The 14153-nt window shown below is 41.3% G+C and overlaps 1 protein-coding gene across 2 annotated transcripts in view; it reads left to right on the top strand.

Moving 5' to 3' along the window:
- The window catches only part of Dtnbp1 (dystrobrevin binding protein 1), a 94352-nt gene that overhangs the window by 28321 nt on the left and 51878 nt on the right, over positions 1–14153 (top strand). For both annotated transcript variants that reach the window (XM_031359581.1, XM_031359582.1), the window contains exon 6: positions 4189–4321. In XM_031359581.1, coding sequence (XP_031215441.1) covers positions 4189–4321 — 133 coding nt within the window. The remainder of the gene's footprint in view (positions 1–4188; positions 4322–14153) is intronic.

The following is a 14153-nucleotide window of genomic DNA, read 5'->3' as shown; positions in this document are numbered from 1 at the left end:
CTTTGGCCATGTGTGTGTTTAGACCTCGAGGTACAGGTGTCACATTGAAGCTAGCAAAGGACAGCAGAATTGGGTTTCTAAGCTTGCATTTCATCGTCCTGCTGTGCACCCGTGCGTGACGATACAATCCCTGAGAGCTGACTGCTTTCCTGTTGAATGTGGTTTAGTTCTTATTACCAGTCATGGTGAAATCCCCTTTAGCATCCTGCTCTGCCGCTCTTCTTGGTGCGCTCCATGATCCTTTCAGAGCAGTTACAGGAGATCTGGGTGCACACTGCTTCTCTGACCCTCATTGTACCAGCTCTCCGGCTGAGTCTCTGACGCTTGTTTTTCTGTTAATTAGTGGGAGAAACAGTTCCCGCCGTTGGAGGTAGCTAACATATTTATTCCGTAACATACTCGTCTTACAAACTTGTGGATGTGCTTGTTTTCCTAATCCTGGAAACTCAAGCCTTGCATTCTATCCTTGTCCTTAAAGCCAGTTATGAATCAGCCTACGGCTTCAGATTGTGAGGTGGAGCTTCTGCTAGTGGGATTAGAAAGGGGCATCGCTGGTGGCAGAATAAGACTGAAGTGTTCTTTCCTATCCTGATGTGACGTGTAGCCTGGTTACAAAAAGAAATTGTTTTGCAAGGTTACTTTCCCTTGTTGATACGTTTCTTTGTGAAACGCCAGGAATAATTCTTTTACAGCAGTAGTGAAAATTAGGATTAACACAACATTTTGCCCCTTTCCTTTTATATACCATTTGTAACCTTAGAAAAATCATAACTACAAATTATTTATTTATTGGAGTTTAGATTTTTCAAGTTTGTATTTAATGGCTCTATATTTCTCTTGCTAGAGTCAACCCATTATGAGCAGGGGCATTATCAACTTTTCTCAGAGTTTCTTGTGGTCTCCAGTGAGACTGCAGCCTGAAGAAAGGCCGAACCAGAGTCTGAGCAGGACTGCAGAGCTTCTCGTCACATCTGCTCACTTCCCATTAATGTCCGTAAGCCTTCGGCCTGCCAAATAGAAAAGGACTTTTTTTTTTTTATAAGCTCAGATGTTTAGAAGAGACAAAATTTAGGATGTTAGAAAATGTGATCTCTTTTGGTTTAGTAGATTCTTGGCTTAAACAAAGACAATTAAAAACAGGCAAAAATTTAACCAAAAATCTTAACCTAAATTTGCAAATTGAAATGTGAAGAGTTCACCTGTAGCCTTGATGCTCGGAAAGGTGGGTTAGAAAGTGTGAACATGTAGCAGACAGTGAAGGAGCATGCTGTGCTTTTACATAGTGAGTCTGAGTCACTAGGTTGTACAGTAGCCCTGCTCTTCTTCTGGAGCATTGTCAGTGTTCCTTAGAGAAAATTTAGATCACAGTGTGAGTAGTGCTCCCACAGGCGATGTGTTTGAGCATTTGGTTTCCGTTTGGTGGCACTGTTTTGGTGGCTATGGGACCTTTGGGACACGACACATAGGTGGTGAATTATTCCACCAGGCATGGGCCTTTAAGGGTTACTTCCTAGTGAAACACTCTTCTTTCAGATCCCCTGATGTGTAACACACCACAGACGACCACCTTTACACATGTGACACTGGCTCAGATTCTTAAATAGGGAGACAAAGTAAACCTCTCCTACCTTCTCTTATTTCTGTGAGGCTTTTTATCACAATTGTCTATTAATTCCTTTACCATAAACCTCCTGTCTTAGAGGGAGACTGTAAGCCATGGGTTGTATTAAAGTCCTGCAGGAAGTTCTTTAAGCTTAGGAGGTAAAAACTCACAGGCTTCTTTGGGAAGTCCTTAACCCTGACTCTCCCCAAGTGTGCATAAACAGTGCGCTGGCTGGTTCTGTGTGTCAGCTTGACACAGGTTGGAGTTACCACAGAGAAAGGAGCCTCCCTTGAGAAAATGCCTCCATGAGATCCAGCTGTGGGGCATTTTCTCAATTAGTGATCAAGGCGGGAGGGCCCACTGTGGGTGGTGCCATCCCTGGGCTGGTAGTCTTAGGTTCTATAAGAGAGCAAACTGAGCAGGCCAGGGGAAGCAAGCCAGTAAGCAGCATTTCTCCATGGCCTCTGCATGTAACCTTCAAACTGCATTGTGCTCCAGGGTCCAGACTGGAACCACGAACTGGGAGCTTTGATAATGCAGCTGTCTTTGAGACAGTAATCCTCACTCATACTCCTATAGGTAACCCCAGTAAACACACTGGTTTACCCAGTTGAACTTGGGTAATATCCTTACTTTAGCCTATCATTCGTTTCCTATCTGGGGTGAGCAGACATTTGCTTGTGTCTTCCCAGGAATGTTGTGACACAGCAGCATTGAAAGAAGCAACTAAAAGTCACTTAAAATGAGTAACTTTGTTGACCTGTAATAATCAGTCAGTCTAATTAATCAATGTCAATAACATTTTCATCTTGTTCCTCACAAACTCACATTTCTATAAGTTATACTTGGAGGCTGTGTTCTTAGACTTAATAACTCTTGAATATGGGATCCCTCGTCTCGCCCACAGAGCTTTCCTGTCTCCTCACCCTCACCCTCCCGTGATCCCCTCACGCCTCTGCCTCTCAGGTCACCATCTCCTTGAGCACAGGGCCTGTCTTTCATACTGTGTCCTTGTGACTTGCATATGCTAGTGAAGTTCAGTAAATGTTATGACTCTGAGTCCTGAAAACCTGTTTGTTGTCAGAGAAGATAAGCAGTCTTCTTGCATGTAGCTGTGGAGTGAGCTCCTTGGCCTTCTGTCAGCTGACCAGCTGGAATGTATCAGCAACTCACTCTTGGGACCACAACCCCACTTCTCTACCTTTGGGCAGAACTTCAAATTAGCATCGCACAACTTTGCTCTTGAATAGTTTTATTAAAGGGATATTAATATTTTTAATTTTACTGTATATAAGCATATACTATATTTATATATACATGCATACTTACACACATACACACATATATCTGTGTAGTTTTCCTGCATGGGTGTCTGTGCCATGTGGATTGAGAACTGAAGGAGGCCAAAAGAGGGTGTTGGATCCCTTGGAACTGGTGCTACATATGTTTGTGAGTTGCCATGTGGGCACTGGGAGTTGAACCCCAGGACCTCTGGAGTAGCAACCAGTGGTCTCAATCTCTGAGCCATCTTTCTAATATTATTATTAGAAATAATATTTTAATATTATTAGTTTAATAATTTTAATATTTTGAGTGAAGGATGTAACCAAGTGTTCTCCATGTTCTGATAATGTACAGAGTTTTGTGATCTTGAGACAGAATAGTCAAAACTAATTAAGTGGCAAGACCTGAATGTCTGTTGTTTTCATACATACTCCTCCCCCCCCCACACACACTCACACCATTGACTGACTCAGTAACAACTAGCTTAGTAAGTATTTAGAGTATTTTCATGCAGAGGTGTATGTATATCTGTGATGTATCAGAGGGCAAACATGTTAAAATGACTTGGAGTTATAAATACTAAATTACAGTGGCATGGTGTATGTTAGTTATATCTTCTATCTTGTCATTATATAATATAAAAACTTGTTCATATACTGGGTATAGTAGCACGCACCTTTAGTACTAATACTCAGGAGGCAGAGGTACGCGTGGGTCTACATATTGAGTTCCAGGATAGCCAGAGCAATACAGTGAGGCCTTGTCTCAAACAAACAAACAAACAAAAAGACTGGTTTGTTTGTGGTATATGGAGGTCATTGGAGTTAACATCAGATTAATCAAGTTATTCCATTCATCATTCTAAGTAGTAAAGTATTTAAGGTATTTTGAACATGTATGTCTTGAACGTGTTTAAAATATACTTCTTAATTAAAGTGTGCTTTAATGTTGGTCAGTGTTTAATTTTGCCTAAATAAAGTTTAATACGAAATAACAAAGTACAAAGCAATCACAATAGTTTAAACTTTAAAAAAGGGATACTAATTTGATTTTTAATCATGTATGTGTAGTGGCATCGTGTACATGTTAGTTAGTGTAGGAGCTGCTGTGGAGATGGAAGAGGAGGTTGGACTTAAAGACAGTTGCAAGCCCCCTAATGTGTATTCTGGGTCCTCTGGAAGAACTTCATGCCCTCTTAACTGCAGAGGCATCGCTCTAACACCATAGAGAAACTTTTGTCTTCTTGGCCAGTGATTGGGACTTGACAGTTATTTCTCGTTTTTTGTGTTGTTTACTTTCAGCTCATTTAGAGACAAGTTTTGAAGAGGTGGAAAACCACCTGCTGCATCTGGAGGACTTGTGTGGGCAGTGTGAGTTAGAAAGACATAAGCAGGCCCAGGCCCAGGACCTGGAGAGTTACAAGAAAAGTAAGAGGTGAGTTTAAAACCTGGGCTGCAACATGGTAATCTCAGTGTTCCACATTGATTATGTGCTATTCTTTATTTTTAAAAAAAAAAAGTATTACGTTTGTTTGGGGGGGGGTGTGTATGTGTGTGTGTGTGTGCGCACGCGCATGCGTGTGAGAGAGAGTGAGTCCTAGGACAACTTGTGAAAGATGTTTCTCTGCTATCATAAAGGCCCTCAGGTGATCAGGCAAGTGCTTCTACCCACTGAGCCTTCTTCCTTCCCATGCTATTATTCCTATGTTTGGATTGCTAAAGCCAAAGGTTGGAGCCTGTACTATTCATTTACAATGTTGCCATTCCATGCTGAGGTGTCAGAAGCCGGGGCAGGGTTTCCAGGGACCAGCCTTGGCCTGGAGAAAGGGGTGCTTAGAGTGATGGAAAGAATCACTTGAAGTTAATCATGATGTACAAGCCTTTTAGTCTGCTTGAGATGGCTCCCTAGATTGGCTCTGTGATAGCTCTTGGCTCTGTAGTCTGCGTAAGATAGCTTTCTGCTCAACAGCTCCTTGCTCGAGACAGCTCTCTGCTAGAAACAACAGTTCTTTCATGTTAGAAGAAATTCTAAACGCTCTCTGGTTAGCTCATGAGTTTTCTGACCAAAATCAGAAAAACTGCTAGAAAGAAATTCTCTGAAATCCTGCTAGGAACATTCTAAAAGAGCTGTGTTCACTCTCCATGGAGTTCTCTCTGGGTAGCTAGCACTCATAGACTAAAGCCCAGTCTTTTATGTACAAATCAATTCGGTCCTTTACTCTAGGTTCCCCTTTGACTATCCCATGAATCAGCATTTTATGATCTCAGCAAGTACATTTTCTTTAACATGGCAAATGAACTCAGAGATCTGCCTGCCTTTCTAAGCACAGACAGTAAGGTAGCTGGGTGGGATCTGGCTCTGAGATCATCATTCCTGCCATGCCTGGGCCTAAACAGTCCCAGGCTGACCTTGAACTCAATAGTCTGCCTGCCTTTGTAAGCACCAACAGTAAATTTTGCCAGGTGGAATTTTTTTTTTCTTGGTTTTTCAAGACAGGGTTTCTCTGTGTAGCCCTGGAACTCATTCTGTAGACCAGGCTGGCCTTGAACTCAGAAATCCCCCTGCCTCTGCCTCCCAAGTGCTGGGATTAAAGGCATGTGCCACCACCGCCTGGCTTGCCAGGTAGAATCTTGCCCTATGGTCACCACTCTTTCCGCTATCTTTCTAACAAGCTGGCTCATAGAGTGCAGCTGCCTCTGTTCTTTTAGGTCTGTGAAGCCCGTCATAGAATTCATAGTGCATCCTTGTATTTTGAGTAATTAAGAAATTATACATTCTTTTTTTTCAATTTATCTGAATTTGTTAACATTTAAAAACATATTTTAAGTAAATAGAATTAAATCACATTCTTGTTTCCCTTTTGTACCCCAACTCCTCCCAGAGACCCCCTTCAATACCTACAGTATCTTTTTTGTCATATTCCTTAAAATTTATAAAATATTATTACAATAAAAATAAGTATTGCAAAAGTTGTTTCATATAAAACAACAATCAATTTAACAGTATTATGTAGATGCTCATCTATAGCAACTGTGAAAATATTTTTCCTCAATATAAATTTTAAATTACTCCAAACATATTAACTTAACTGTATATTTCAAAATAATAATGACTACTAGTATTTTCTTAAATGAACATAAATATATAAAGTCTTTTTGTTTGTTTGTTTGTATTTATTTAGTAGAGTTTAAAATCTTGGACTGTGGTACAAGCCCAAAATAAGAACAATTTATAGATATTGGATTTCATTGTAATAAGGCTGTACTTCAATGACCCTCACATCACCAAAGGATTTTACCTCCATCGTAGCTAAGCTGAGAGTTGACAGTTCTGCTGCATCAAGAAATGAACTGTAGGCACGATTTTTGGATACATACTTCCTGCTATGGTCAAAGCTATTTGACTTGAGTGAGTGACTTTATTCTCAGCTCACAGAGAACAGGTTACTTCATTTAAGAAATGATATATGTAATAAGATGGTCTATCCATAAAGTCATTCACCAACTGTTTCAATGAACAATGGTTCTGCTTGGAGGGTGGCACAGACATTACATGAGGGTAAGAATTTGGTTCATTAGCTGTGATAATTTGGAAAAGCATTCATCTCAAAGAAAGAGTAACTTATAAAGTCCTCTTCTTCAAACTTGATACAAGAGTTACAAATGTCAAGCAAAGCATTCAGTCTCACTCTTTGTTGTTCTCTTACAAGCCACCTCCCTAGTTAATCCTCTATGTTTCTTTTGGGTATATGAATACTTTTGAAATATATAAACTGTCCTGAAAACCATAGTATAGTGTAAAAACATGAAATAAACAATACTACTAATAGAGAGTCTGAGATAGGAGAAGCAAGATTTCAAGACCCTTATGTTGTACCCAGCCAGACACTGTCACGAACAAACAAGCTGACAGTGTATATAGATTGTACAATACTGGACCTATTTCTCCAATTACCAAATTAGAGAGACCATTGGATGACAATCAACAAATTTCTAATTCCTCATATTTTTGGATTTCAATCGATTAGGATATGTTGGTAATATTAATTTTCATATTAAGATATTAAGAAAAAGTGAGAAATTACACATTCTTGAACTCATAGCAGTTACCATTTTGCTAAGGACTATTTCACTAAGGACATTGGACACACCCTCACCTCCTGAACTTGTGCCATCTCTGATTATCACAGGGTCATTCATCTGGCAGAGAGGATGTTCCCCTGAGGAGGGACATAAAGTAGAATATACAAATAAGCCTTATACTTAGCAAGTGTGAGTGCTCATGAAGGTCCACGCCCTGCTGCAGGGGTGGGGAGTATGTCACAGCATCCCTTGCTCATGGTTGTGCAGGACTCAGCACAGGGGAAAGAAGAAGGGAGAACGAGGCAGAGGGCAGAGCTCCCATAGATTTAATCCTGGCTGCTTTGCTCCAGTGACAGGTGACAGAGCAGCTCCTTCTTTTTTTCTCTTATCCCTTTAGTAGTACAGTCAGAATAAAGGGAGCCTGAACCTGTCTCCTCCTAGGTACAGTGCTGAAAAGTAATCTTTTAGCCTCAATGCCCCTTGCTTCTAGTGGGAATAATAATACAGCAATCTTAAGAACTATAAGGGTTTCAGAGCACAGAGATGGTTCATCGGTTCAGAGCACAGGCTGCTCTTCCAGAGATCCTAAGTTCAATTCCCAGCAACCACACATGGTGGCTCACAACCATCTGTAACGGGATCTGATGCCCCCCTTCTGGTGTATCTGTGGAGATCTACAGTATACTCATATAAAAATATATAAATCTAAAAAGAAAAAAAAGATCTTCAGAATCTAGCCATGGGCTGGTGAGATGGCTCAGCGGGTAAGAGCACTGACTGCTCTTCCAAAGGTCCTGAGTTTGGATCCCAGCAACCACATGGTGGCTCACAACCACCCGTAATGAGATCTGACACCCTCTTCTGGTGCGTCTGAAGATAGCTACAGTGAATTACGCTGGAGCCAGTGGGGCTGGATCGAGCAGGGCTGGCAGAGGTCCTGAGTTCAATTTCCAGCAGCTGTCATATGATGGCCATCTGTACAGCTACAGTGTACTCATACACATTAAATAAATAAAATAAAACTTAAAAAAAAAAAGAACTGTAAGATTGGACATTAAAAAAAGCATCTTGCATGGGGAAGTGATGGGTCATCACATTGTTTTTAAAGTTTTCTTGACTATTGAGGGTGGCTTCAGTTCCCCATGTGTCTGTATGGATGTTGGTCAGCTTTAAGAATCACATAGGGAAAAAGATTGGTACTCAGATTCCAAAGTTCATCACAGTGGTGTAGCTTGCAGTCAGCTGCCCAGTTGGTGTGGATATGTACACCTGAGGGACTTCTGAGCAGGATGTGCAGCCTGCACAGGAAAAGGAGCTCCCGAGAGCCATGTAGCATACTGTTGACAAAGGGTTGGGTACCAGTGATTCCTTGTCCAGGTGTGTTTTATACATTTCACTTGGCCTTCCTTCCAAGGTTGTCAGATTGTGTGTGGTAGCATTGAGAATCCTCTCACTCATCTGAAGGTCTTTGGCATGAGCAGGTAGCCTTATGATCTAGGGGATTTCTAGGCTGATACATGACAGCAAGGTACAAGAAGTAGGGGGCTAGTCTCTGACTTTATTGTTAGTAGTGGGTAAGTACTCTGTTGGGAAGAAGTCATCATGGAAGAAGGTTCATTTGGTACAACTAGAGTTTCAAAAAACATGATTGAAAGCTTTGGACCTTTGAAATTTTTACAGTTTGAATACTCGTTCTGTAACTTTAGAGAATGGTCTCTTCATCTGTAACGTGGACTAATAAGAATGTCTAAAGGATTGTTTTATTAGTGTATTAGCAAAGTGCTTGAAATAGTGTGTGGCACCTGGTAAGCAGCCTGGGGGTGTTAGCCAGCACCGCTTATAGTGTGCAGGATAATTTTACAGTCCACTTGACACAAGCTACAATCATCTCAAAAGAAATAAGAGAATGCTTCCATCAGAGTGACCTGTGGACAAGTCCCTGGGGCATCCTCTTGATTAAGGAGTGATGGTTGGTGCCAGCCCTGGGCAGGGTGTATAAGAAAGCAGAGTGAGCAAGGCATAGGAGACAAGCCAGTAAGCAGTATTCTTCCATAATCTCTGCTTCAGTTCCTGCCCTGACTTCCCTCCATGATGGACTGCAAGCCAAGATAAAGTCTCCCCTCCAACCCCTCCCCCAGGTTGGTTTTGGTCATTGTGTTTTATCCCAGTAATAGAAACCCTAACTGAGACACAGTATAAGGTGTGCAGCTGTAAATCGGTGAGTATTCCATGTTTTTATTATCAACGCTATTTTTTTAGCTGCTTGGTACAAGAATTATATGAGTATTGTGACTTTTTTCCTATCAGTACAGGGTGAAATATGACTGTTAAATAAATAAAAAGATGTGGCCCTTCCAGTGTTTACCTAGTTAAGTGATTGGAGAGAAAAGGGAGGCTGGGCCTGGAGCTGTAAACCTGACTCCTGCTCTTTACCAGTGCCCTGGAGAGCTCTCACTCAATGCCAGGAGATGAGTGGTGGGGCGTCTAAATGCACTGAGGAATTCTTGGTGTCTCTTCTGCTGTTGAAATGGCATAGCACGTCCCTCTTGGAGATAGAACTTAGTCAAAACCCTCCAGCTCCCGGCATCAGCCATTTACTTTAGACTTGGAGCTCTTATAAAGTTTTGCTTAATCTAGAATGCTCTTGACTGATACAAGGATTTCTAAAAATAACATTGTTAACAAATTTAGATATGATAGATAATACCGATTAATAATGAATTTAGATATGATTAATAATACAAATTATTCTACAGTGTATAAGAAAGATGGTGTATACCTGACAGCGGTGGCACACACCTCTTTAATCCCATAATTTGGGAAGCTGGGGCAGGCAGATCTCTGTGAGTTTGAGGCTAGCCTGGTCTATGGAGCAAGTTCCAGGACAGCCAGTGGAGAAACCCTGTCTCAAAAAGAGGGGAGTTGTGGAATGGAAGGGGGAGGAAAAGAGAGATGGTGTGTAATGATTGAAGACAGTTTATAACCGACAGCAGACATTTCATAGGCTTTGATAGGCTATATTTAAAAATGTCCTTTTTAAGGAAAGCATGGTACTAGAGTGTCACGATAGTTCTAAAGCCAAGACTTTGCGTGAGGCATTTAAAGGGTAAGAAATTTAAATTAACTAATACTTTGGTTAGACTTTTTAAGACTTATTCTGGAAATAAAAACCCAGATATTTATTAATGCTCAAGACATGTGTGTACAGTATTGAGAAATGCCAAAGTATTTTATACCAGTCTAGTGAAAACACTTGATTTATTATTATTTAAATTGGATCATATTTTTATTCTAAAGTGGTGACTACTGAGTTAATTCAGAGATATAACACAAATGCACTTAGGCTATATGTTGTGGTACACAGTAGAACTCAGGAAGCAGAGGGGAGAAGATTGGAAGCTCAAGGCCAACCTGGGCACAGGAATCCCTGTGTCAGGAAGATAAATACAATTTCTTTTCCTCTTTTCCTGGCTTTTTGCAAATAGCTTATCATCAATGTTTTTAGCTGTAAGATAGAAGTGATGAGAATTTCTTTCAGGGTAATAAAGAAAAGAGTTTCATTTTTTAGTTTCCAAAGGGCCAAGTTATCTACTTAAAACTAGCAGCCTTTCTCAAGCTTGCAGGTAAATATCTCTTTAAAAGAAACTTGATTAGTGCCAGGCAGTGGTGGTGCATGCATTTAATCCCAGCACTTGGGAGGCAGAGGCAGGCGGATTTCTGAGTTTGAGGCCAGCCTGGTCTACAGAGTGAGTTCCAGGACAGCCAGGGCTATACAGAGAAACCCTGTCTCGAAAAACCAAAAAAAAAAAAAAAAAAATCCAGAGGGCTGTCCAGTCAGTACTGCGGCAGCCCTGAGTTTAATTCTTTTAGGCTTTATGTACTTTACAGTATCTTAGGAAACAAAGCCACAAGCTAACAGGAACAATTTGCTAAAATGTACACAAGACATTCCTTCCCATCCCAAAAGTCTCTGTTCTTTCCACCAAGGTCAACAGAAACTTCAGCCCCTAGCCTTGAATGCCAGGTGCACCTCCTCTTACCTTTCCATGCCTCAGAAGGCTGGGAAATCTGTCAACAGGCCCCGACCTGCCTTGGCTCTCCTGGCAATCAGACTTTTTTTTTCTTTCTTTCTTTCATCTCCAACACATTGGAACTAAATAATTATTTCTGGGCTAACAAAGATGGCAGCCTTAGAGATGGTTGGTGCAAAACTGGGACTGTGTGAATTCACATCCACTTATGTCAGCACACTTCAGGCAGCCAGGACTTTCATTAAGTGGTGCTATGTGGAATTGAGAAAGGTGCACCCTGGCTTGTCCATTCTAATCAGTGAGTGTTCAGAGATGCTGCCCACGCTCTTGTTCCACTGCATTTATTTGCCTAAGAGAAGAATGTGCCTCTGAACATCATGATGCTGGTCAGGTAACTAGAGCCCCGGAGGGTGTGCTAAGGGGCAGAGCCTGAAGTCTCTCCATGGAGGGCCGAGAGCAAGAGCCCAGAACTGGGCTCTACTGCACTGAAGACAGTGTGGAGAGATATGCTCTTCTCTTCCTTATAAAGCTTATGCTATAAAAATAATAAATGAATACATAAATATTTAAATAAGAGGAAGAAGGAAGAGAAGGAAAGAAAAGTGATTTGTTCTTAGAATGTGGATATTAGCAAAATATTTATCAGAGATAAGGAAATAAAATTGTTTCCAAGTAGAGAAGAACTCTGGATTAGCTCACATGTACACTTTGCTAAGAAATTACTGGAGAATATAGTCCATACACAGGAGAGCCAACCATGCAGGAAGAAGCTCCACCCTGTTCAGGAGGAAAGCATCCAGGGTGATGGTGGCCGGAACCCTGCAGGACGTCACCAAGTGGGTTCAACACTTGTCAAGAGCAGGATTTCCAAGAGGAAATGAAACAAGCAGGTTGATAAGTCTAACCGTGTTGAGCAGTTTTATAAAGCTGTGGTGGTGAAGTTGATGCTAAATTCATTCAGATAGGGTTATTGGTGGTTTTGTTTTTCCTAAGAAAGCAAGAAGGCGGCAAATATTCAAGGGAAAGCAATTTTCAGAACAGGCCATAAGATAGCACGTCCCAGTTACAAACAATGTTCACAGAATATTATGATCCTTGAATGCAGAATTAATGATTACAGCTTTTTGGGGAGCTGGACACAATAGAGTATGCTTATGTCAAAGGGAGGAGGGGATTCAGCGAATTTTCATGTTGTACAACAGGAAATCAGTAATGTTTAAAATAGGAAAAAGAACTTTATTTTTGGCATATTATTTATAAATACACCAGCGCTAGTAATAACAGAGTTAAATGTGGTTGCTTATGAAAGGCTGGACAGAAAGACGTAGTGATCTGTAGCCAGGGACCAGTTTGTATTGTAAATAAGCCCTCACAAGTGTTCCTTGATTTAAGGAATATACATGTACTATAAATACACAAATCAAATTTAAAATTTTCTTACTAGCTGCAACATTCCCAGAAGTGCTTTACATGAGTCCTTACTCAAACATTCTGTGATCAAATACATTACAGGAACACTTACTTGCCTTGTGTGTCAGTGCATTAAAGGCTCTGAGAATTCCTGGAGGAAAGGTATTTGTTTGACTCCGTGTTTCACAACTTTGTCCCTTATAGAACCAATTTGCATATAATACATATTAAAATAGGCACCTTAGTATTCTGTTTAACACTGAAAATTTGAAATATTGATAGCTAAATGAGCTTGGGGCTGGGGGAAAGTGCCTGGTGGACGGCAATGTACTTACTTGTCTTACAAGCATGTTGAGCTGGGCTCTAGCCCTACAACCTACATAAAAAGCCAGGCTTGGTAGCATAGGCTTGGAGCATTGGAGAAACAGAGAACACGGAGGATCTTGAAGCTTATTGGTCAGCCAGCTGTCTTAGCCAGGGTTTCTATTCCTACACAAACATCATGACCATGAAGCAAGTTGGGGAGGAAAGGGTTTATTTGGCTTACTTCCACATTGCTGTTATCACCAAAAGAAATCAGGACTAGAATTCAAGCAGGTCAGGAAGCAGGAGCTGATGCAGAGGCCATGGAGTGATGTTCCTAACTGGCTTGCTTTGGCTTGCTCAGCCTGCTCTCTTATAGAACCCAAGACTTCCAGCCCAGGGATGGCACCACCCACAAGGGGCTCTACCCCCTTGATCACTAATTGAGAAAATGCCCCACAGCTAGATCTCATAGAGGCACTTCCCCAACTGAAGCTCCCTTCTCTGTGATAACTTCAGCCTGTGTCAAGTTGACACATAAAACCAGCCAGTACAATTGACCCCCGTGTCAACTTGACACACAAACACATCACTATTAAGCTTCAACCCTTACTTTCTTATTCATCCCCAAGATCTAAAGTCCCACAGTCTTTACATATTAAAAGTTCAATCTATTTAAAATGTCCAATATCTTTTAAAATTCAAAGTCTCTTAACTGTGGGCTCCACTAAAATACATTCTTCCTTCAAGAGGGAAAAATATCAGGGCATAGTCACAATCAAAAGCAAAACCAATGTCTGGGATCCAACTCACAATCTTCTGGGCTCCTCTAAGGGCTTGAGTCACCTCTCCAGCTCTGCCCTTTGTAGCACACATCTTGTCTTCTGGGCTCCAGATGCCTGTACTCCACTGCTGCTGCTGTCCTTGGTGGTCATTGCATGGTACTGCCATTCCCAAAACACTGCTGTAACTAGGCTTTACCAATAGCCTCTCATAGACTGTCTTAACGGTGCCAAGCCTCAACTCCTTTGCATGACACCTTCAGTCCTGGGCTATCAAATGCAAACTGAGACTGCACCTTCACTTTTGGCCTTTCATGGCCTCTCACTATGCCTAGCCTCAGCTGCTCTTCATGACCCCTTCGTGCTGTCAAAACCAGTACCACCTGGATGACTCTTACACATTACCAAGTCCTGCTGCAGCACAAGGTACAACCTTGGCTATCTCTGGAACACAGCCTCTTTGTACTCTCAGAAAACACTTCCCAGATGTCACCTCAGTGATGCTGGTCTCTTCTTAATCACCGCTAATTTCTTAGCTTCAGCTAACCAGCATCAATAGTCCCAGTGATACAAAGTTTTCACTTTAGTAATTCTGGTATCTTGTTAATCACAGCTGATACTTCAACCCCAGCTAACCAGAACCACAGAATCTTCACAA

The sequence above is a fragment of the Mastomys coucha genome, unplaced genomic scaffold (assembly GCF_008632895.1).
Source record: "Mastomys coucha isolate ucsf_1 unplaced genomic scaffold, UCSF_Mcou_1 pScaffold7, whole genome shotgun sequence".
Taxonomy (NCBI): Eukaryota; Metazoa; Chordata; class Mammalia; order Rodentia; family Muridae; genus Mastomys; species Mastomys coucha.
This window is presented reverse-complemented; position numbering and strand designations above follow the sequence as displayed.